This window comes from Prionailurus bengalensis, chromosome A3 (genome assembly GCF_016509475.1).
Source record: "Prionailurus bengalensis isolate Pbe53 chromosome A3, Fcat_Pben_1.1_paternal_pri, whole genome shotgun sequence".
NCBI lineage: Eukaryota > Metazoa > Chordata > Mammalia > Carnivora > Felidae > Prionailurus > Prionailurus bengalensis.
The window spans coordinates 12,744,179-12,767,301 of record NC_057354.1 but is presented as its reverse complement, the minus strand read 5'-3'; the positions used below and the strand labels follow the sequence as shown (position 1 = coordinate 12,767,301).

At 51.1% G+C, this 23,123-nt stretch overlaps 1 protein-coding gene across 1 annotated transcript in view; it reads right to left on the bottom strand.

The window, feature by feature from the left end:
- The window catches only part of PREX1 (phosphatidylinositol-3,4,5-trisphosphate dependent Rac exchange factor 1), a 184,040-nt gene extending 182,360 nt beyond the window's left edge, over positions 1 to 1,680 (bottom strand). The window contains exon 1 of the mRNA XM_043553726.1: positions 1,354 to 1,680. Within this exon, the coding sequence (XP_043409661.1) occupies positions 1,354 to 1,566 (213 nt within the window). The 5' untranslated portion in view covers positions 1,567 to 1,680. The remainder of the gene's footprint in view (positions 1 to 1,353) is intronic.
- Positions 1,681 to 23,123: the final 21,443 nt, after the last annotated feature.

Sequence of the window (23,123 nt, the reverse complement as noted above, 5' to 3'; positions counted from 1 at the left end):
CCCTCCCAACACACACACACACACACACACACACACACACACAGGAACACACCTCTTTTCACAGAGAGAAGGGCTCTCTCCTCCCCGAGTTAGAACTCGGACCTCACACAGCCTTAGCTGCACCTCCAAGCCAATGGGGACCCCAGAGGATGCCAGAGTCTCCCTCTTTCCCTTGGAAATTGGGAGCTGCACAGCCTGGCTCTGGGGTCTCTGAAGGAACAACCACCGCCCCCACCAGCCCTTCCTTAACCAGGATTAAAAGACTTCCTAGAGCCAAGAAGGGAGTAAATGAGGTCCCAGCAGGAGGCAAGGAGATTAAAGCCCTCGGAGTCTCCTAACTTCCACCGAGGCTTGGCCCCAGGCCCACCCCCTCCGCCCCCTGGCCACTTTTCTCACTTCCCAGGAGAGTAGGGAAGTGGCCCCTTCCTCCCGCTCACAGGAAAAAAGAAAGATAGAAAGAAAGGAAAAGAAGAAAAAAAGAATAGAAAAGGAAATGCAACACAGGAGTTTACAACCCAGTATCCCCAATTAACCAGCTGTGTGGTTCTGAGCAAGTTACTCAACCTCGCTGGAGCTAAACTCTCCCATCTAAAACACGGGGTAAATACTCGTCCCCACTTCATGGGCCACTCGGAAGGTTAAACCTCCTGATGATTGATACATGTGGGCGCCTGCCACATAGTAAGCGCTGGGCTGTTTATTTTTTGCCACTCAGAAATAGGGGTGGGACCTGCACTGCCAAGTCGAGAGTTCGAAACCCACTCTCCCCAAGCTCCAACAAAAACGCGTGCACTGGGGAAAGGGGTCCTACCCCGAGGTTTTGTGGGTTTGTGGGATCTCCGTCCCTCTTCCGGGCACCGGGTTGTATCCTACTCTCGGAGGGACGCTGGGCTCTAGGATGTCTAGGAGGTGTCCCGGAGTACTCGGCGGTGCACTAGGCGGCGAAGAAATCCCCGGGAAAAAAAGCAGGAGCGAAAGCTCCCGGCGCCTGGGTCCCAGAGCCCCTGCCTCGCGGATGCAACTAATTTTAAAACTATTTGAAAGGCGGGGAGGGGAAAAGAAAAAGACAAAAGGGCAGCGTGCAGGGGAGGTGGGGAACGGAGTGCGGGAGATCCCGAGTCGGGACTCGGACCGCCGGCCGGCCAGGGAAGCGACAGCCCAGCTCCGAGGGAGCCCGCATCTCCCCACCTCTCCGCGCGCCCCGCGAGGCGCCCCTGAGGCGACTCTCGCGACCCCCAGGGACCGCGCGGCCACAGGTAGTGGCGACCGCCCGGCACTGGAGGCCCCTGCGCTCCACAGCGGGGCTGGCGGCCCGGGCAGAGGCTGTCCCCGCGCGCCCCGGGCGACACTCACCGACTGCAAGAAGCGCAAGGTGCCCACGTAGTCCCTCTCGGTGCCCAAGATCTCGTTGAGGACGCAGAGGCGGAGGCGCAGCTGGCGCTCGGACTCCCGGGCGGCCGCGCACGGGCCAGAGCTGGCCGCAGCGGCGCCGGGGACCCGGGGGTCCGGGTGGGCACCGTCCCCAGCCCCGTCGCCGCTGGGATCGCTGCCGCCGGGTCCCTCCATGCTAGCGCGGCCGCGCGGCGCCGACTGCTTCCCCCGCGCGAAGGTCGCGCCGAACGGCGACTCAGGCGTCCAGGCGCCCCATCCCGGACGGGGCGCGCCGGCGGGCCGGGCTCAGCGGCGGGCCCGGCGCCTGGCGCGGCGGGCGGGCGGGACTGGGGGCGGGCAGCCCGGGCCGGGGGCGGAGGCAGCGCGCGGAGGCTGGACAAGGGGCGGGAGGGGGCCGGCCCTCGGGGCTCCCAGACGGCGGGCCCCGCCACCGCCGCCGCCGCCGCCGCCGCCGCCGCCGCCCCCACCGCCCAGGGAGCGTCTGCCAAGTGCCACGCCGTGCTCGGGCCGCAGAGGCGCTCCGCGCGCGCACCGGGCCCCCTGGAACCGCGCCGCGGCGCTCGGCAGCTACGTCGGAAGCTCAGCGCGGTCGGAGCGGGGGCGCCCGGGGCGCTCGGGCGGGAACTCCCCGGAAGGGGCGCCGCGGAGGCCGCGGGGCCCGAGGCGGCACGCCAGCCGCCGCCCGCGCGCCAACTCCGCGCCCGGACGCGTGGCCCCCTCCCCCGCCGCGGGCTACGCCGCTCCTCCCCCACCCCCGCCACGCGCGACACCCCCCGCGCGCAGGCACACGCACGCAGGTCCGGCCGCCGCGGCCGCCCGCCGCCGCCGCTCGAGCTGAGCGAACCCCCGGCTGGAAAAGCTCTCGGCGGGAGCCGCTCGGGGGAGCCAGCCCGCCCGCCCGGGCCCTCGCGACCCCGCCGGCCCCGCGGAGGAGGAGGGGGCGGCCCCTGCCCGGCCGGTGCCAGCCTCTGGGACACGTAGCCCTGTGGGTGCCCTCGGGCGCTGCCGCGACCTTGGGAAGGAAGCCGCGCGCCTCTCCGGGTCCCTCCCTCTCTCTTGCCCTTTCCGTCCTTCCGTTTTTATCCCTTTTTTTCTGAAGTTCTTTGCCCCCAGGAGACGACCCTGCTCTTTCCACCTTTCCCAGAAGAAATTATGATCTGCTCTCGAATTACTAATCAAGGAGCAGCTGCTCTGCCCGCGGCCCCCTCCCCACCCACCACCGGGGATAAGGCCTTGGGAAACCCGGCCGCTGGTGCAGGCTGCCCTGTGTGACCTTGGTAAGCAGCGGGACCGCTTGACAAATGTCCTCACCTGCCTCACAGGAAGGTATGGAGAGGTGACCAAGCGCTGAGGCCTGGAGTAAGCTGCTCAGATTCGAATCCCATCTCCCTCACTTGCTAGTGGGCGACCTTCGGCTGGTTTCCTTGCCTCAAGAGCCTTAGTGTGCCCCTCGGGATACAATGGAAATAATCCTCGCACCTGGCTCATGGGGGCCCGCACAGGGTTATGTGTTAGTCCACAGGGCATACTTGGAACAGTGCCCAGTCCCTAGAAAGTTCTCTATTTTTGTCCTTTATTATTATCATTGCGTGTGTAAACTGCCTTCTTGGCCGGCCCTACTCTCTAAATTGTCCACACAATTCTTAATGTTCCCCTATCACACACCAGGGATTGTATTGTCTCTGCAGTGGATTAGCTGATTCGTATAATATGCCCCCTCTAGACCGTAATCACCCTTTAGCAAAGAACATGACTGTTTGTTTATCTTCTGTTCCAAACACCCAAGACTGTTCTCATAATGGCCTGGGTAAATGCTGCAAGTTCCTCAGGACACGGGGAGAGAGTGGAGTGGCTTCTGCCCTCTAGGAGATGTTTCTTTGGGATCGGGGACCAGGTGGCATTTGATCTGGGCCTTGAGTGAGTGAATCCCTTCTGGGCGGATGGGAAGGGGGATGGGGGAGGTGAGTCTGGCAGGTGCCAGTGGTGGAGTCAATTATGTCCAGAAGATGGCTGACTCCTGAGGTTCTCAGAAAATTGCAGATGTCCCTGAGTAGCTCTGCTGTGTGACCTTGGACTAGTCACAGCACCTCTCTGAGCCTCAGTTGCCTGGTCTATAAAACGGGAGTCTTTGTAAGAGGGAAAAACAACGAAAAACATGTACTTTAGTAAAGCAGGGTTTCTCAACCTCAGGCTATGGACACGTAGAGCCAGAGAAGTATTAGTTCTGGAGAGCTGTCCTGGGCATTGTAGGCCGGTTCAGCGGCACACTGTACCCCCCAGATGCCAGGAGCACTCTCTCCCCACCGGCAGTTGTGACAACCACAAATGTCTCCAGGTAGTGCCAGATGTCCCCTGAGAGACAGAATCTCCCCCAGCTGAGAACCACTGATGAAAGTTCCTGACACAGATAGCTGGCACACAGTAGGTGCTCAAGCAGTGTTAGCCTCCTTCCCAGCTGTGACCACCGAAGATTAGCTTCCACTTCAGATATTTGTCTCACACGCAGACACAGATCCCATGTTATATCCAAGAATTGGCCCACACTCCCAAAAGGACCCCAAACATTTCCTCATTTGTGGATGGCGCCCACCCCTGGCCCACCCCCATCTCTTCTACATTCTGATTCCTCTGGGATAGTCCATCCCAATGAAAGATACAACATTTAATGTATTCCTTAAGCTCTCTGTGCCTCCTTGGTCTCTTCCCTGGACTGAGGATAACAGCTGCACCTACCTGGTAAGATTGTTGCAATGATTTCTGAGTTAATAGGTGGAAACTACTTGGGGCAGATAGTAAGCACTCAGTAAGCGAAGGCTTTTATTTGGACTGAGTGCTGAATCCATTCAGATGCCTTTGGCCACAAGAAGAAGAATGGGCTACTGGTGGGTTCAAACATAAGGACAGTATTTATTTAACAAGAGGTCCAGGGGAGATCGGTTCTTCAGGCTGGTTCGGGACTCACAATGTCATCGAGGACCAAGGCACCTTCAGCCCTGCTATCCTCACCGTGGTGGCTTGTCACCCAAGCTCTGGGACCCCAGAGTGACGAGATGGCTATTGCAATGGCAACATTACCTGCCGACACAAGTCCAAGGCAGATTTTCTCTTACACTTCGCGGGCCAGACCGGGTCATGTAACCATCCCTACGTAGTCCCTGACCAAGAGCAGAGTCGTCACTATCAACATGGAGCAGCCCTGCTCCATCTGCTGGGACGTGGCTGCCTGGACAACTTGGGGTTCTGTTGTCAAGAGACAAGTGTCGGCCACAAGCACCTACTGCGTGCTGGGCATCGGGTGAGGTGCTAGGACCAAAGTGCGCGAGACCGGTGATGTTCGGCCCTGACATTCCTCCCGATGAATGAGACATAGAAAGACAGCAAGTTTTGTCATTCAGTCACTGAGCGTTTCTGGAGGGATACAGCAGTAACACAGCCGCTAAGGGTCCTGCCCTCTTGGTGCTTTTAGTCCAGAGCAGGGGAAGAAGGAAAATAACCAAATTAACAATCAATTAATCAATCAACAAACAAATGAGATCTTTTCAGCTTCTCCAGAGTTAGTTGGTGGCACCTCCAGGCCTCTGCCTCAGGTCACTGGCCACCCCAGGTCTTATGACTCAGACAGGGAGCTCAGCATTCCTGTGATCAGTGGGGACTCCCTTGGTCCAGGGCCTGGCTGCCTCCCAGCTAATCCTGGCACAGAGCGACTCACCGAACCAAACATGACTAAGCAACCACAAACGGGCAGATTTCTCTTCCTAGCCTTGTTGTAGCCTTGACCTCTCCTACCTTCTTCCCCATCACCTCCACCCACACCCTCCAGGATCTCCAGTGGGGAGCACTTAGATCCCGTATGTCTCCAGGACAGGGCCCAAAACAGGCTATAGCTGGGAAACATTCACCAAAAGAACAGAGAGAGAGAAGAAAGAAAAAAAAAAAAACAACTTTCAGTTGAGATGGGGGAGTAATGATAATGTTAGGGAAATTCTCTTCCATGGGGACAATTTTAGAGTTTCTGTTGCCATGTACTTGGCAAATCGTGGGAAATACCGTTTTGTTTCTGCTGCACACATTTCACAGTTGCAGGGAAGAAGCTAATGCTGCTTGGGAACATCAGACAGATAGTTCCTTATTTCCTGACGAGCCTCTCAGATTCTGCAGTCTCAGGATTCGAAGGCTGCCTTCCCCAGCTCTGCTCAAAAGAAAAAATAGTGAAGATAAAGCAAGGAAAAACAAGGGGTGGGCTTTGCCCATCCCAAGTTGAACACACCAGTGAGAAATGAGTTAAGGACTGCCCAGGATTGCAATCATTTCCCAAATGCAAATGAGTTCTCAGTAACTCAGGCCGGCTGCCCAGAGAGTCTTTTCCCCATTCTGAGTACCAAGAGCAGCTTTCTGAGAAGAGGAGAGACATCTCCACCCTTGGCATTGCCCAGAAGGGCTGGGCAACAGAATTCAGTGTGGGCCACGCAAGCCAGGGTTCATTTCTTCAGACCAAAATATTATAGTCCTGGGTGAGCCACCCCCCCCCCATTGGTCCAAGTCAAAACTTCCCCAAAGGAACCCTTTGCGGTTAGAAGCAGATCTCAGCAGAGGACCCTGGTTCAAGGTCTGATTTGAACATAATGGATATCAGAATAAGTCAGGGCTCCAGAGCTTTGCCAAATCATGTTCCTGCCACGAAGCACTGGGAACACAGCCTGGAGGAAACAAAGAGGGAAATGCTTAGGACCCTTGGTTTGAATCCCAGCTCTGCCACTGACATACGTGCCTTCATTTCCCCAGCCTTTGGACGTTGTCGTAACCCTAGGGATCAGCTGTGTGGGTTCAATTCCCAGCCCCACCAACTTCCCACTTCCTAATGCAACCACTCAACGGACTGAGGCACCCAGGTACCCCCTGCCTCTGGGCTCCTTGTCTTGAAAGATAATAGGGACACCCGGGTGGCTCAGTCGGGGAGCGTCCCATTCTCAGTTTCAGCTCAAGTTATGGTCTCCCGTTTGTGAGATGGGAGTCCCACATCGGGCTCTGCACTGAGCGTGTGGAGACTGCTTGGGATTCTCTCTCCCTCTTTCTCTCTCTGCCCCTCCCCCACTTATACATGCTCTCTGAAAATAAATAACCCTTTAAAAAAAGATAATAAAATTTCCTTATTGTTTAAGCCAGTTGAATCACACTTCCTTTATTTGCAGCCAAAGGCATCCTAACTGATAGGCCTCCCCGTCCCCAGATTTCTCCCCACTCGGATGAACTGATTCCTCTACTGAAAGGAAGAGCAAACATCCAGTTTGCATGGGACAATCCCAGTTTGTGGCTGTTGTCCCAAAATAATTATTAGTAACATCCCACTTCGAATGATTATGATCACCCTATCCTTTGAAATAATCGCCATGCTCTTTCCAATTCTCTGTTAAAAGGTCGATGCCCCAGGGGCACCTGGGTGGCTCAGCCGGTTGAGCATCCGACTTTGGCTCAGGTCACGATCTCGCGGTCTGTGGGGTCGAGCCCCACGTCGGGATCTGTGCTGACGGCTTGGAGCCTGGAGCCCGTTTCAGAGTCTGTGTCTCCCTCTCTCTCTGCCCCTCCTCCACTCATGCTCTTCCTCTCTCTCTCTCTCAAAAAATAAATAAACATTAAAAATTTTTTTTTTAATTTTAAAAAATGCAGAAGAGCTACCGCTCTCCACCACATTTCTTTCCCAAGGAAACAAAGACCTTCGTTTGTAAGAGGAAGCCTGGATTGGAGGTAAAAGTTAAGGGGAAAAAAGAGGTTCAGGGGCTCCTGGCTGGCTCGGTCAGTGCCGCTTGTGACTCATGATCTCTGGGTTGTGAGTTCGAGCCCCATATTGGGTGTAGAGATTACTTAAAAATAAAATCTTTGTTTTTTTTTTTAAATTCCATTAGAAGATTGATGCAGAAAAGATAAATTCTACAGTTTAGTCGAGACCAGACATTGACCTGGATGGTTTATCTTGAAATTCTGCGGCCGGAGATGCCAAATGGTTTCAACAGACATACTGGACACACATTTATATGTCTGGGTTTTTTTTTTTTTTCTTTTTTCCTTTTTCAGTTTGTTTCCTGGCCTGAAAGCTCAAACATAGGACTGCCCGGTCCAAATCCAGACACCTGGCAATCCCAGTGGCAACTTTGACCGAAAGCTGACGGTTTCTGCTTTAGCCAGCAGAAACACAAACAGCCACACCCTCTCCAAACGCCTTGTATGCTGCTACAGCCATCCTTCCAAATTTCCTAGGCAAATTCCCCTCCTGGAGCCTTGCTGAAGGGGGCGGGGGGGGGGGGGAGGGGGGAGGTTACCATTTCTGGGTTCTCACCGGGCACCGGGCATTAGTAACGTTCGGCCTCAGATCCTCGCAACTGCCCTTCCTGGCAATTATTACTATATTGCTGTCCCTTTTTCATCGATGAGAAACCCGTGAGGCTCAGAGAGGAGCCCAGTCGAGGTCACTGTATTAGTTAAGATAAAGACAGCCGCTGGGACAAGACCCAAATAGGAATACGTTTTTCTAAACAGAGTTTATTTCTCTCCCATGTGACAGTCCAGGCAGAAAACACCCAGAGGTGTGGGGGCCCAGGCTCCTTCCCACGTGTGGCCCCACCATCCCTGACGTGGGGTGTTCCCTGAGGGGTCCAAGGTGGCTGCTCCAGTGCCACATCTCAACGGGCAGAAAGACCCAGGGGGACAGGAAGGAAACGCCTGGTCCTTTTCAGAGCCCAGATTGGAAGTTTCACGCGTCACTTCCCCTCTCCCCCAGTTGGCCAGAGCCTCACCACCCAGGGGTGTCTGACCCTAAATCCACACCAAGCCACCTCCCAGGTGTTGCCAGTGAATGGTAAACCGTGAGCATCTCATTTCCGTCATCACAGGATGGTGCCGGGCACACCTAAATATTAATTGAATGTGTGAGTATCTCCAGCACTCGCTTTGGACTCCAGGTTGGGAGAAACCTCACTGTGAATGCCTGGCACCGCTCCAGTCACTGAGGATAGTGAACGACACAGGCAAGGCTCCTTTCCTTCCCGGAGCTGACAGGCTAGTGGCAGAAGACACGGGGAATAAGGACCCCCAGGAAGTCAGCCACAAAGTCTGCCGGGTGGTGAGAACGGCTACGGGGGACACAGGGAGGACGGCAGGGAGGCCTGGGCCAGCACAGCCCCAGAGGGTGAGAGAAGAGAGGTGACATTTTAGCACAGAAGTGAAAGAGGTGAGGGAGCAGACCCCACGTGGGTTCCAGGAAGAGCAAAGAGCAAGTGCCGGGGCTTGGAGGCTGGAAGAGCAGCAGCGGAGAAAGCAAGGGGAGGGAAGGGTAGGTGTGGGAGACGCGCTGAGGCCGGAGCGGGAAGCTGGTTGGGTGAGCTGTGTAGGTGGCTGTAAGGATGGTGTCGTTTTCTCTGGGTAAGTGGGAGCCTTGGCAGGTTCTGAGCAGAGGAGACATAAGATCTGACAGGTTCCAAGAGGATCGCTCTGACCGCTCTGCGGGAGGAGAGCACAAGGGGGTGAGGTCAGAAGCAGTGAGACCTGTAAAGAGGATACTGCACCAGTCCAGGCGAGAGATGTTGATGGACCTGTAAGGAGGATACTGCACCAGTCCAGGCGAGAGATGTTGATGGACCTGTAAGGAGGATACTGCACCAGTCCAGGCGAGAGATGCACCAGGCTGACCCCAGGGGCAATGAGGGGAAATGTTTTGTTCTGGAAACATCCTAAAGCCAGAACCTGCAGGATTTGTCGAAATGCTGGGGGTGACGGAAAGAGTTAAACACAACTCCAAGGTGTGGGGGCTGGGCAGTTGACCAGGATGGGGAGGCCTGTGAGAGGGGCAGGTGTGGGGGAGAAGGTGAAGAAGTTGGCTTCAGCTGTGTTATATGTCAAAGCCAATAGCCATGGGGCACCTGGGTGGCTCAGTTGGGTAGCATCTGACTCTTGATTTCAGCTCCGCTCATGATCTCATGGATTGTGAGTTCGAACCCCGCATTGGGCTCTGCACTCAGTGCACAGCCTGCTTGTGATTCTCTCCCTCTCTCTCTCTCTGCCCCTCTCCTGCTCACGTTCTCTGTCTCTGTCTCTCAATCTCTCTCTCTCTCTCTCTCTCCCTCCCCCTCTCCCTCTCAATAAATACATACATAAATAAATAAACTTTAAAAAAATAATAAAGCCAATGGCCGAGTGGGCAGATTCACAAGTCCAGGGTTCAGGGGGAGGCCAGCCTGGAGATAAGAATGTAGGAAACTGTCAGGATCTAGTGACACTTAAAGCCACGGGATTGGGCGAGACTGCCCAGGGAGGGCACTCGGGTGGAGGAGACACAAGGACAGAGGTCTGGGCCACACGGATGTTTACAGCTGGAGCAGCCAGCGAGTGGGCTCCAGAACAGAATTTCCTGAGTTTCCCTGGCTTCCTTAAGAAGGCCGGACACAGCCATGGAGTCCTGCATGACCTCGCTCCCCTCACGAAATGGGGCCCAGGGCAAAGTCCCCAGTCTTGTTCACTCGTTTCCTTCATGGGCCTGAGCTTCAGTTTCCCAATCTGTTAAATGGGAACATTAAGAATCCCGCTCTGCCAGCTCTCCGATGGAATGGGAGGACACGACGAAATCTTACAGACCCCAAAATACTTGAAAACGTGCAGAGCCCAGCAATAAAAGGAATTTCTTCCCCTACTGCCTACCTTGAGGGGCTCAGAAATGTGAAACCAAAGCAAACAAACAAACAAAAAATCTTACGCCAGTTCAGAGAAAACAAAAGTGAGGACGGAGCAAGAACTACCTAGATCTCCACACGACGTGGATACATTTTTTGAAACATAGCATTGAGCCGACGAAGCCAGGCAGAGGAGAGCACAGGATGTGTGATTCCATTTATATGGTGCTCAAAAGCAGACAATGGTAAACTACAGCTCTCAGAGGCTCACGCTCGGATGGTAAAGCTATAAAGAGAAGAGAACCTTCCAAGTCAAGACAATGGTTTCCTCCTGGGAGGGGGAAGAGGGATCCTGGGATTTGGATGAGTCATACAGGTGTTTCAGGGGGCTGGCCGTGTTCCATTTCTTATCCATGGTGGCGATTTCACAGAGGCTCACTTTATAATAATGTATTATGATTTATGTGTATGTCTTATGCCCTTTCCTCTCCATGTTCTCTATTTCCCAACGTAAAATGTATCAGGGGGTGGGACACCTGGGAGCCTCAGTCGGTTAAGCGTTCCACTCTTGGTTTCGGCTCAGGTCTTGATCTCACGGTGCGTGAACTTGAGCCCTGCCTCTGGCTCCACACCGAGAGAGGAGCCTGCTTGCGATTCTCTCTCCCCCTCTTTCTCTGCCCCTCCACCTCCCACCTCTCTCTCTCTCAAAATATATTTTTTAAATGTATCAAAAGCCTTAAAAATAAATATACACTTTGACCAAGTGCTTCTCATTTGGGGAGTCTAAACTACGAAACAATCACACACGCAGACAAATTTTGATGCACAAGGATATCCCCTGCAGTGATACTTAGCCCCATGATGGAAAGAACCAAAATTCTCACTAGGGTCTTTGGTGTTTTCTTTATACCTACGTTTCCCAAATTTCCTACAGTAGATGTATATTACTTTTATTCTTTAATATGTTGTTTTCCAAACTCCCCCACCCACCCACCACTTCCTTTAATTCGGACCTCAGATGCACAAAATTAATCACTGTCCTCAGGCCGAGGCACACCATCAGTGGCACACGAGTGTGGTCTCCACGTGGTTTTATTTTCCCTTATTTTTGCCTTCACCACCCATCTCCACTCCTCCTCTTTTCCTCTCCCCCACGGACACCCACTTGAGTGTATCTGAAGTATGTTCTTTCTACCCATCTGCCGTATGTGTGTTTGGATATATGTGTATCCAAATAGACACAGTGAAAAAGACATAAAGAGATCGAGATAAGGTGTCATTTTATGATTATTTTAAAATCGCTACATAAATGGTACTGGGCTATGCTTCTGATGCTACCTTACCCTTTTCACTCAACATCATGTGTTTGACATGGCTCCTGGTCGCGGTTTGTAAACGTAACTCACTACTTGCAACTTCGGCTTAGCATTGCACCGTGCGCGCCACGTGTCACCGTGGTAGGCCACGTATCGGGATCGTCGCGGTAGAGACGCTTCGCTGCGCTTCGCTGTTCCCCAATGCAGTTCCTCCTCCTCCAGGACACACTGAAGGACTACATTTCCCAATCCCCCTTGCGGGTGGGTGGAGCCACAGAGCTGAGTTTTAACCCATGGATGCCAGCAGATGAGTGTGCATTGCCTCCATCCTGGCCACTGAAGCTCTTCGCGTCCTCTCCTCCCTGCTTATTTCCCTTCTATGCTGATGACGACCCCCGAGTGACCTTGGAAGCCATGGGGAGACAGTGACAGAGCCACCCCCTGCCTGGATCTGAGTGCCTACGTGGAGGGGAGCCAGACCACGGACGAGTAGCATTCATTTTGGACTATTATATGAACAAAAAACGACACTTCTGAGTTTGGGACTGAGACTTTACATACTTTAGGGTCTATTTATTATAACAGCTAACATTGGTCGTAACCAGTAAAACCATCGTCTACTTATCCATTTGCTAGTGCTAGATGCTGTTACTGGAACCCCTTGAAGCAACGCCATGATAGACATCCCCATACATACTTCCATTTGCATCTGGGAGCAAAATTTTTTAGGTTGTCTACCACAAATGGAATTGCTAGCCTATAGGGTCTGTATGTATTTGGCTTACCTGAACAGAGCAGTGGCAGAGGCATCCAACCTCAGGGGACAGTGACAGCCGAAGTTTTGGTAATCAGTCACCCAGAGCTGGCATTGCCAGCTGGAGTGCCTGTGCTCAGTTGGGGCCATCCCTGGAGCTATCCCACAGAATGGTTTGGGCCATTGTTCTTGGGGACACGACCTCTAGGACTGGCTTCCTGGGCACCCTTGAGATTCTGTGAGCCCCCCCCCCCCATAGCCATTAATAAAATTACTAATGTGGATTCTGTTGTTTACCACTGCAAATCCCTGATTTATGCTAGACCAGGGTTTGGCAAACCTATGTAAAGGGCCAGATGGTATATACTTTCGTCTTTATGGTCTTTATGGGTCATACGGTCTCTGTCACAACTCTTCAATTCTGCGCTCATAGCCCTGACGGCAGCAACCATGGATAATATGTAAATGAATAGGTGTCGCTACATGCCAATAAAACTTTATTCATAAAAACAATAGCCTGAGGGCCACAGTTTGCCAATTCCTGAGCTAGACAAAAAAAAAAAAGAAAGAGAGAGAGAGAGAGAGAGAGAGAGATCTCCTTTCTCTAAATCTCTATGTAGACATTGTCATGTTTTCTGGTCTTAGCTCTTTGATAAGCCCCTTTCTCAGTCTATTTTGGGGTCCAACACAGAGCCTCACACATGACCTCACCTGCCATAGACTGACTGAATGAGTAACTGAGTTGGTGAATGAATGAATGCATGGCTTTAATTTAGAGGCGGTCCCATTGAACAGCCCAGGCAAAGACCAATCGGGACAGGAGCCAGCTGCAGACAACCTGTGCAACTGAACCCTTGTACCAGTCCTGCATCATCGAGCCCATCCTCTGCCCACCAAGCCCCACACCCACCCATCCAGGCTTCATCCCACATACCTGGCGGGCATCAGTTTTGGGGTTTGGTTTCCAAACATCAGAAAGTAATGAGGAACAAGGGCAACGGGGCGGTGGGGGGGGGGACTCAGTTCTCAAAAGCAAACCATGTTCCAGTGACTAATCTGTCTTTCGCTCCTAGTATTTTTATTCTTCTAGCAGAGATGTGTGTGAGTCACAGCTCCTGTTGGAGTTTTTTTGTTTTTTTGGTTTTTAATGCATCATTGTGTGTATATCTCCGGCCTGCAGACCTGCAGGGTCTGGGCACTGTTGGCAGGGGGCTAATGATTTCAGCAGCAGCAACAAAAGCTGTCGTCACTAACCAGGACTCCTTCCCCCAGTCTCATCAGCCTCTAACAAAAAAAAAAAAAAAAAAAAAAAAGGGGAAGAAAAAAATAATTGATTCAGCGTCTGATTGAGGATGTGGCACATGGCATGATTAGGCAACCACAGACTTATACATTCTCCTACCTTTCTCTTAAGACCTTGCCAAAAGCACCTTTCCTTGCAGAAAGCCAGCTTGATTAATCTGATCTCAAAGACCTTCTTCTCTGAAACCACTATGATTTGCAAATCAAATTTCACCCCGTTCTGATCACATTTCTACCCTGCAGTGGATTCCTGCAGCCTCTGTGTAGAAAATTCCTATTCCACTTCCATCAACCAATTTGTGGCGTTCTTTCTGGAGCGTGAAGTCATTTCCACGTGGGTGTCTTCTCTCTCTCTCTCCTGTCCAGTGGGGTGGACAGAGCCCATTTGGAAATTATAAAGAGATGAAGTCAGATCCCCCCCCTCGGCCCCTCACTGCCTGCGTGACGTCACCTCTTGCGACCTCAGTTTCTGCATCTATAAATGGGGATGATGCTGATAATCATAATAACAGAATAAATGTAGCTAATGTTTCCCCAGCCACTGCGTAGAGAGGTATGGGCTCTTACCTACTTTGCCCACTGCTGATTCTCCACGGTCTAGTAAAGAGCCTGACACTGTGCAAGGTACTCGACAAATGGGTAGAGAAAATGAATGAATGGTTTCCCACACGTGTCCAATCTTCAGAAGCCCCACCATTCTCCAGAGTCAACCTTGACACTCCCTTTGTCCGTATCCAGAACTCTCATCTCTCAAATCCCTTGGTTACTTTATTATTCAAGGAGTCTTAAGATGCAAATGGCAACAATCCAACTCAAACCAGTTCAAGGGGCTGTATTGACTTACGTAAGTAAAAAAGTCTACACTAGCTTGACTAGGCATAGCTGGATCCAGGTGCTCAGAGAGAGAGAGAGAGAGAGAGAGGCTCCATTCCCCCACCCTCCTACCCCCCAGGAAAAAAAAAAAGCCTGTCTTGCAAAGCTGTGTGATTGGCCAGGACTGGGTCATAGGTCCAATCACTGACTCTGACCAGTCAGGCCTGGCTCAGGTGTAAGTCATTCCTTTTCTCAAGTACCTCCCGTGGTTGGCTACTCGGCTACTGCTCGCTGATGTCATTCTAACCTGCTCTCATTGGCATGGAAAGACTTCCACAACAGGGGCCCGGTCTTCCCCAGTCTGAGGGATCAGTGGGGAAGCTGTTCTAAAACATCCAGGAAAGCAAAGACAGAGCATGGAGTTGGGAAGCAAAAGTCAGGATGCAGCCATGGATTCCAGAGACATCCATCACTGCACCGAAACTGCTCTCGTCAAGGTCACCAACTTGGACCTCCAGTCCAAATCTAGCAGCCATTTCTTCATCCTCATGGTATTCAATTATTCAGTAGCACTCAGCACAACGAATTTCTCCCTCCTTTTTTTTTTTAATTTTTTTAATGTTTTATTTATTTTTGAGAGAGAGGGAGGGAGGGAGGGAGACACAGAATCCAAAGCAGGCTCCAGGCTCCGAGCTGCAGCACAGAGCCCCACATGGGGCTCAAACTCACCAACTGTGAGATCACAACCTGAGCCAAAGTCAGGTGTTTAACCAACGGAGCCGCCCAGGAGCGTTCCCTCCTTCTTAAAATATCTGTTTTGCTGGTAAATGCTGGGGGTGCCCTGTGACTGCCCCTGCTCCCGGCCATTCTCTTCATTCTCTTGCATTGCCTCTTTCTGATGCCTTTCTCAGGCTTTTTCTTCTATACCCACTGAAGATACCATTGGTTGCAAACTCAACAACCGTTCCCCCCTCTTTCTGTTAAAACTCCCATCTTTGGCTGCCATATGCTTCTGGAGAGAATGAACCCCTTCTATCCCCAATGGGTAAATCTTTCCTGTTAATTTTATTTATTTTTTAATGTTTCTTTATTTTGAGAGAGCAACTGTGTGTACGCCCGCAAGAGGCAGAGGGGCAGAGAGAGAGGGAGAGAGAGATTCTCAAGCAGACTTCATGCTGTCAGTGCAGAGCCCGACACAGGGCTCAATCCCACAAACTGTAAGATCATGACCTGAGCTGAAATCAGGAGTTGGACACTTAACTCACTGAGCCCCTAAAGATTTTTATTTTTTTAAGTAATCTCTACACCCAATGTGGGGCTCAAACTCACAACCCCAAGATCAAGAGTTGCACACTCTACCAACTGAACCCGCCAGGTGCTCCCTCCCCCCGCACCACAATGAGTAAATCTTAAAGAGTCATAGTCAGTCATGGGGAACAGGCATTTGACACATTTTTAGCCAATAAGATTTGATGGAAGTCCCCCGGGTGCTTCAAGTAGTCATCCCTCTGAAAATAGGACACAAAAAAGAAAAGTGACCTCTTCTATTCTCTTCCCTGTGGATGTTGGATGAAGACTCAATGTCTGGATCCATGGCAGCCATCTAGGAACCACAAGAAAAGACTGTGCCATCATGGCGGATGGAAAGATGGAAAGAATCTGGATCCCTGATGCTTCTAGTAAACAACTGAATTATCCAGTCCTGGACCACCATTGTTTAAACCACATTGAGCTGGGTCTTGATTTACTTGTAGAAAAAATTATCCTGATGAATATACCCCATGAATGGTGAAACTTCAGAAACAGCTCTAGCCATGGCCTTCTTCCTCAGATGGCTCCAGACCCATGTAGGGTGCAGAGTGGACATCTTTCCAAGAAGTCCTACAGTCACCTCAAAAACATGCCCCAGGATCGGGGGATGGTTGAAATAAAGGGGATGGAGGGTACACTTATCTTGGTGGGCACTGAGAAATGTACAGAATGGTTGAATCATATTGTACACATGAAACTAATATAATACTGTATGTTAATTAACTTTCAATTAAAAAGAAAAGAAAGGAAAAAAAAGTCCCAATTTGAACCAGTTATCTCCACATTCCCCAAGAGACCTTACTCACTGCTCCACTGGATGGGTGGCATTAGCATCTACAATCTCTTTCATGAGTTTTTTTGTTTGTTTGTTTTTGTTTTTTAGAGAACATGAGCAGGGGGAAGGGGCAGAGGGAGAGAATCTTAAGAAGTCTCCCCACTTAGAGCAGAGCCCAATGTGGGGATCCATCCAACGACCTGGGATCATGACCTGAGCCGAAACCCAGAGTCAAACACCCAACCAACTGAGCCACCCAGGCTCCCCTTTCACTCTAATTCTAGAGTGGTTGTCTCATTCCTTCATTCTTTCATTTAACCAACTCGTATTTATTGAGCACCTAATATGTACTAGGCATTACACTAGATGTAGGAGGAAAAAACAGTGACTAAGACAAAGTTCAATCTTTGATGAAGCCTATATTCTATTTGGGGGAGAGCGATATTAAACAAACAAACGCATAACCAATGACAACTAAGGAATATACAAGGTGTTTTCACAGAGAAATACAGGAAGGCATACACCTGGATAGGGTGACCCAGGAAGGCTCCCCTACGAAGGGAATAAGTAAGCTGAGATCTCAGTGAGGGAGACAGAATCGGAAGCAGGCTCCAGGCTCTGAGCCGTCAGCACAGAGCCCGATGCAGGGCTCGAACCCACGAACCGTGAGATCGTGACCTGAGCCCAAGTAAGATGGGTAACCGACTGAGCCACTCAGGCACCCTGGGCCAGGCACTGTTCTAAAAACTTTCTGTATTTTCTGCGTGCCTGGGTGGCTCAGTTAACTGTCAGATGTTGGCTCAGGTCATGATCTCCCATTTGTGAGTTCCAGCCCTGCGTGGGGCTCTGTGCTGACAGCTCAGAGCCTGGAGCCTGCTTCAGAATCTGTGTCTCCCTCTCTCTCTGCCCCTCCCCCGCTCATGTTCTGTGTCTCTCTCAAAAAATAAATAAATATTTAAAAAAAAAAAAACAACTTTCTGTATTTTCAAGGTCACCTGGCTGGGTCAGTCATCGAGCATGTGCCTATTGATCTCGGGGTAGTAAATTCAAACACCACACTGGGCTTAGAGCTTACTTTAAAAAATAAATAAAAACATCCTGTATTTCCATCAGAAATACAAGGATATATTTCTCATTAAATACTGATGACAATGAGTATGGTGCCACTATAATCATTACCGTTTTATAGATGAAGGAAACTGAGGCACAGAGAGGTGAAGTAACTTGCCCAGGGTCACACAGCGAGGAAATGAGAGCCAGAATTGTAGGAAACGGGGAGACTAGCTAGAGGCTATGGTATATGGTGTGGGGGGTGCGGAGGCCGACATAAGGGGGTTAGAAGAGTCCTGCAGACGGAGAAAGGCCTGAATCTGGGATGCAACCTCAAGGCCGAAAGGAAAGACCTTGCTGGTGGTGTGAACAGTATCCCTTCTGTGCCTTCTGATTTCCTTCTCCAGAAAGACTTTGGACGGGGCTCTGGCTGAAAGCTTCTGGCGGCCTCCCTGCCCACTTTATGAATGGAGGATCCCTCCCCGCCACCCCTTCATCCTGCAGCGTGGCATCTTGTTCGTTTCACACGCCCACCATCCCCGGAGCAAAGCCCGATGGCTACAACCGTCTCCGACCCTGCTCTTGCCCTGCCCCTCCACACCTTCGCCTGGATCCAAAGATAAAAAGCCGCCAAAACGCTGGGGGCCCAGGGCCTCGCTCTCGGAGGAGGGCACTTTGTAGACGCTCCCTGAGCCTCCTTGAGCAAAAACTTCTATTGTGTTGCTGGAGACAGAAAACAATGCGAGTGGCCCAGTTGCTCCCGGGCCAAACCTTGCGGGGGCAAACACACTCTCTCCCAGCCCCCAGGCTGGGGCGCCTAAGCTCCGGGGCAGGCCAGAGGGGCGGGAGGGGAGCCAGAAGTGCGCTGAACACTTCGGCCTACGCCGGGTCGCAGCCCCCACCCATGCACACGTCTCCTTCTAGGCCAAGAAAACCAGAAAAGGTGAGAAGGCAGGCCAGAGATGGCCAGCCTGACCTTTCCAAGGGGAGGCAGGAGTTTCTAACAAAGCCTCTGGGACTCCCCGAAGTATCTGTTCCCACCCCCAAAGGCTGAGAGGTCGCCCTCTCGGTTCCTCATCGATCTGGGATGGGTTCAGTGTAGGGTGAAAGTGTGGAAAGCTAGGGACCTACCCACGCCCCAGGGCCTGCTTTGGGGCTTTCTAAAAAATTAAGAACATCGAGCCTGGGCAGAGAACTCACCTCAAGCAAAGCACAGCGCCAGGCTCTGGGGGATTCAGAGGAAAGGAAAGCACTGTGCCCTCAAAGGGCAAAGTGGAGGTAAGATGAGTTCTGTGTGCAGAGGCAGAGGGTTGACGAAGAAATCAAGGAAGTCTTCATAAAGGAGGGGGCCTTTTTCAAGAACTCTGTAAAGACTGACGATTCCTCACCAGCTCAGTGCAATTGTAAGCTTCTTGAGTGCAGAATCTGTTGCCTGGAATTATTGTCATTTTCCATAGAACTCAGCATTATCACTGCTTCCCAGTTAATATTTGTTGAAAAGAAAAGAAAAAAGAAAAGAAAATGACGATTCCTTTTCTCGCCTTCTTCCCTCTTCCTTTCCTTCTTAAAAAAACAAAACAAAACAAAACAAAAAACCCTCAAAATGGCTAAACAAATAAAAGTTGCTCAAAAGAGCCATATTTTCTTCTTCTTTTTTTTATAAATACACAGGCCATGTAATTTTTTTTAACTTTTTTTTTCTGATCACTAAAGGAATATATGCGTCGCTGAAACCTTGGAAAAACCCAGATGAGCATATAGGAGAACATGAAAATCACCTATATTTCCTCCACCATTTATTTATTTTTTTTTAATTTTTTTTTTTTTTACCTTTATTTATTCTTGAGACAGAGAGAGACAGAGCATGAACGGGGGAGGGGCAAAGAGAGAGGGAGACACAGAATCGGAAGCAGGCTCCAGGCTCCGAGCCATCAGCCCAGAGCCTGACGCGGGGCTCGAACTCACAGACCGCGAGATCGTGAACCGACTGAGCCACCCAGGCGCCCCTCCTCCACCATTTAGAAATAAACACTCCTAACATGTCAGAATGTAGTCCTCTCCAAGCTCTGGTGGTTACTTTATTATTATTATTAAGGTAGAAATTACGGACAGTGAAATGCACAGATCTGAAGTATATGATTCAATGAATTTTGACAAATGCCTCCACCAGGGGTATACCCCTCCAATCAAGATCTGGAACATTTCCATCCTCCCGGAAAAATTCCCTCAGGGTCCCTTCCAGTCAACGCACAACCCCCATCCGCAACAATCCTTCTGTTTCTATCAGCAGAGATTAATTTTGCCTGCCACGTAATTGGAATCAGATGGTACGTGATTTTTGTGACTGGCTTCTTCCACTCGGCAAATGGATGTGCCAGGACCTTGCTCCTTTTCACGGCTGAGTAGTGCTCTAGTGTGTGAAGATACAATGTGTCCTCCTAGTCGCCCTTGGTGGTGTTTTAGGTTGTCTCCCTGGATAAAGCCACTGTAAACATCGTTGGACAGCTGTGCGGACGTAGGTGTTCGTTTTCCTCAAGCAAACCCCTTATAAGGGGGCTGGCTGAATCACATGTTGTTAGGAGAAATTGCCAACAGTTTCCAAAGTGGTTGTGCCATTTTAGAATCCCACCAGTGCTCGCTTCGGCAGCACATATACTAGAATCCCACCAGCACTGTGTGAGGGTTCCAGCCGCTTCACTACTCTGAACTTGCCATTACACAGGTAATACAGGGGTCTATACCGTCCGGCATCCACCGTTCCCCTCCTCCAGAATAACACTGTCAGCAGTTTTGGGGTGCTTCCGTGCAGACCTTTTCCCATGCTTTTATATACATAAATAAATACCCAGAGAAAACACATAGTATTGTTTTGTGGCAATGCTTTTTTTAAAAATGCGAAAACATCTCCCGTTATATATTTCTCTATTGTACTTAGCAACCCCGACATACCGTTTATTCTCTGCCTTTACCCTTCCCCTAGGTAGGACAGTAGCTGGGGTAGGGAGTTTGTTTGTTCACTGCTGGCTTCCCAGTGCCTAGAACAGTGTCAGGCCTAGAGCGATGTGAAATACAAATCTTTAATGCATAAATATCTGTGAACTGCAAAAATAATGCATGTATTGTCCTGCAAGTTGCTTTTCCCCCCTCCGTAATATGCCATAGATCTTTCCACGCCAATACTTACAGATCTGTGGGCTTCTTCAACCTGCTGCATAGTATTCTGTAACAGGAATACACAAAATTTCTTTCTCATTCCCCTATCGTTGGACAGTTAGGTTGCTTCCGATTTTTTTTATTATTATTATCAGAAGCACTGCTGTTGTGAACATCTGAGCTTGCCCCCCTTCAACACAATATTTCTTTACAACGGGAGAAGGAAATGGCTGGATCAGAGGGTCTGCACATTGTAAATTTTAACAAAATCAGCCAAAGTAGGATTTCTGCTACGAGATACTGCATGGAGATCAACACACGGTCCACTTGAGACACAGTGGCGGGGGGGTGGGGGGAATCAATGGTAAACGGATAGAATTTGTATGATTTGGCGAAAGGGGGGTGGTGGGGAGGAGGTGCCATCAAAGTTGTAGTGGATTGTGATTACGTTCAGATACCCTGGGGCCAGACCCCCTGGGTTCAAATTATGGCTCTGCCGCTGAAAAGGTGTATGACCGCAGGCTAGTTACCCAACCTCTCTGTGCCTCAGTTTCCCATCTGGAAAACGGGAACAATGATGGTAGCCACTTTGGACAGTTATTAGGAGAATTAACACATAGGCAAGGTGCTTAGAGCAAGAATGGACACTTGTTAAATATTCAGTGTCATTTACCGTTCTTATTTAACAAGCAAAGTGTGTTTGTGTCTAAAGAACGCATTCAGGGGCACCTGGGTGGCGCAGTCGGTTGAGCGTCCGACTTCAGCCAGGTCACGATCTCGCGGTCCGTGAGTTCGAGCCCCGCGTCGGGCTCTGGGCTGACGGCTCGGAGCCTGGAGCCTGTTTCCGATTCTGTGTCTCCCTCTCTCTCTGCCCCTCCCCCGTTCATGCTCTGTCTCTCTCTGTCGCAAAAAAAAAAAGAAGAACGCGTTCAGATCACTTGGATCACAGAGCCACAGACCTTGGCTCTTCCATCAGCTGGCCTAGGACATTTATTTGGGAGAAAGGAGAGGTGGGGGAGGAGCGGGAGGTCTGAGAGGGAGGGGACCCAGAGAGAGCTGAGTTTCCAGAAGCAAGAGACTTTCGCTGAATAGGAACAAAAGCCCCAGACCTGAGTGCAGTGAAGAGCCAGGAAAGACATGCAGCCAGGGACCTTTGGGAGGGACACAGGGGCAGAAACAGCTGCAGAGGGACAGGGACAGAGCCCGAACCCCGGGGGCGGAGGAGTTGGTCAGGAGTTGGTCAGTGCTCTTCTGAGAAATCTGGCCAGACTGGACTGGACCTGAAAGGGGGGGGGAAACGTGGTTTGTTTGTTAACGATCACAGAGCCGAGCTCAGGTTGAGGGGGAAGTTTTTTTCAAGAGCCACGTCTACAGAGTCTGAAAGGGCGGGAGCCAGGACTGAGATATGCAGGGCCTGACTCTCTTAGGACATTCATGACACAGTTAGATGTTGCACAAATTACTATCGAACGGTTAACCATGGGAAGGGAAAAGCCCCGTCACCCGCCCACCCCACGCTCACTCATTTCACTGTGAGATACCAAGAAATAAAAAGATCGGCCACCGCCCTTCATTCAGGGTGGATTCCAGCCTCGTTTGGAAAAAGGACGGAGGAACGAGAAAAAGGTAAAGTCATAATGAAAAAGCTAAAACACAGGAGACAGTCGTGGCTCGAAAGAGGCTGCAAACTGGCAGCCTACAGAAGGTTCTCATGGCCCACAGGCAGACGTTTTCAAATTCGACTTGGTTGCCACCAGCAGCAACTAGGAACTTTTCACAGTAAAATCTACATCTCTCACACCCCACAACCTACGTCAGCAAATTCTATGGCTCCACCTTCGAAAGGCAAGTATCCAAAGTCCCACGACCCCTTCCCACCTCTGCTCTCACTTGCCTACTGTCCACTCTCCACATGCAGCCAGAGGGATATCATGAGGGCCTAAGTCAGGCCGTCTCCCTCCTCTGCTCGAACCCTCCATAGCTCCCACCTACTCAGAGCAAAAGTCCTCACAATGGCCCACAAAGTCCTGTGTGGTCTGTTCACATTACCTCTCCGCCCTTAGTTCCTTCTAGTTTCCCCCTCGCACCCTCTGCTCCAGCCACACAGGCCCCTTGCTGTTTCTAGAACATTCCAGACAGTCTCCTCCCTTGGGACTCTGCATTTGTTTCCCCTTCTGCCTGGACTGCTCTTCTCCTGGGGAAAGGGTACCCCACAGCTCATTCTGTGAATCTTTCCAACCTTTACCCAAAGGCCCCATCTCACTGAGGTTTCCCCAGACCCTAATCTGAAAGTTCACACCCCATCCCGACTCGTCCACCCCCTGCCAGGACTTCTGTTTCTCCACAGCGCTTATCACCGCCTCACATGCTACATAGTCTATCTGTTCTGTTCACATCTGTCCCACATCCGTTTGTAAGCAGTGTCTTTGGTCTGTTTCCACCACCACCCCACCCCCCGACCCCAGACTCTCCTGTGCCCGAAACAGTCCTGGCACATGGTAAGCACATTTGAGCAACGAGCACATGTCCACCTTCCCTTGGACCATCAGAAGAATTGGGCGACACTGGGCGGGAGCTAGGAAAGGAGGGGCCGCCCCCAC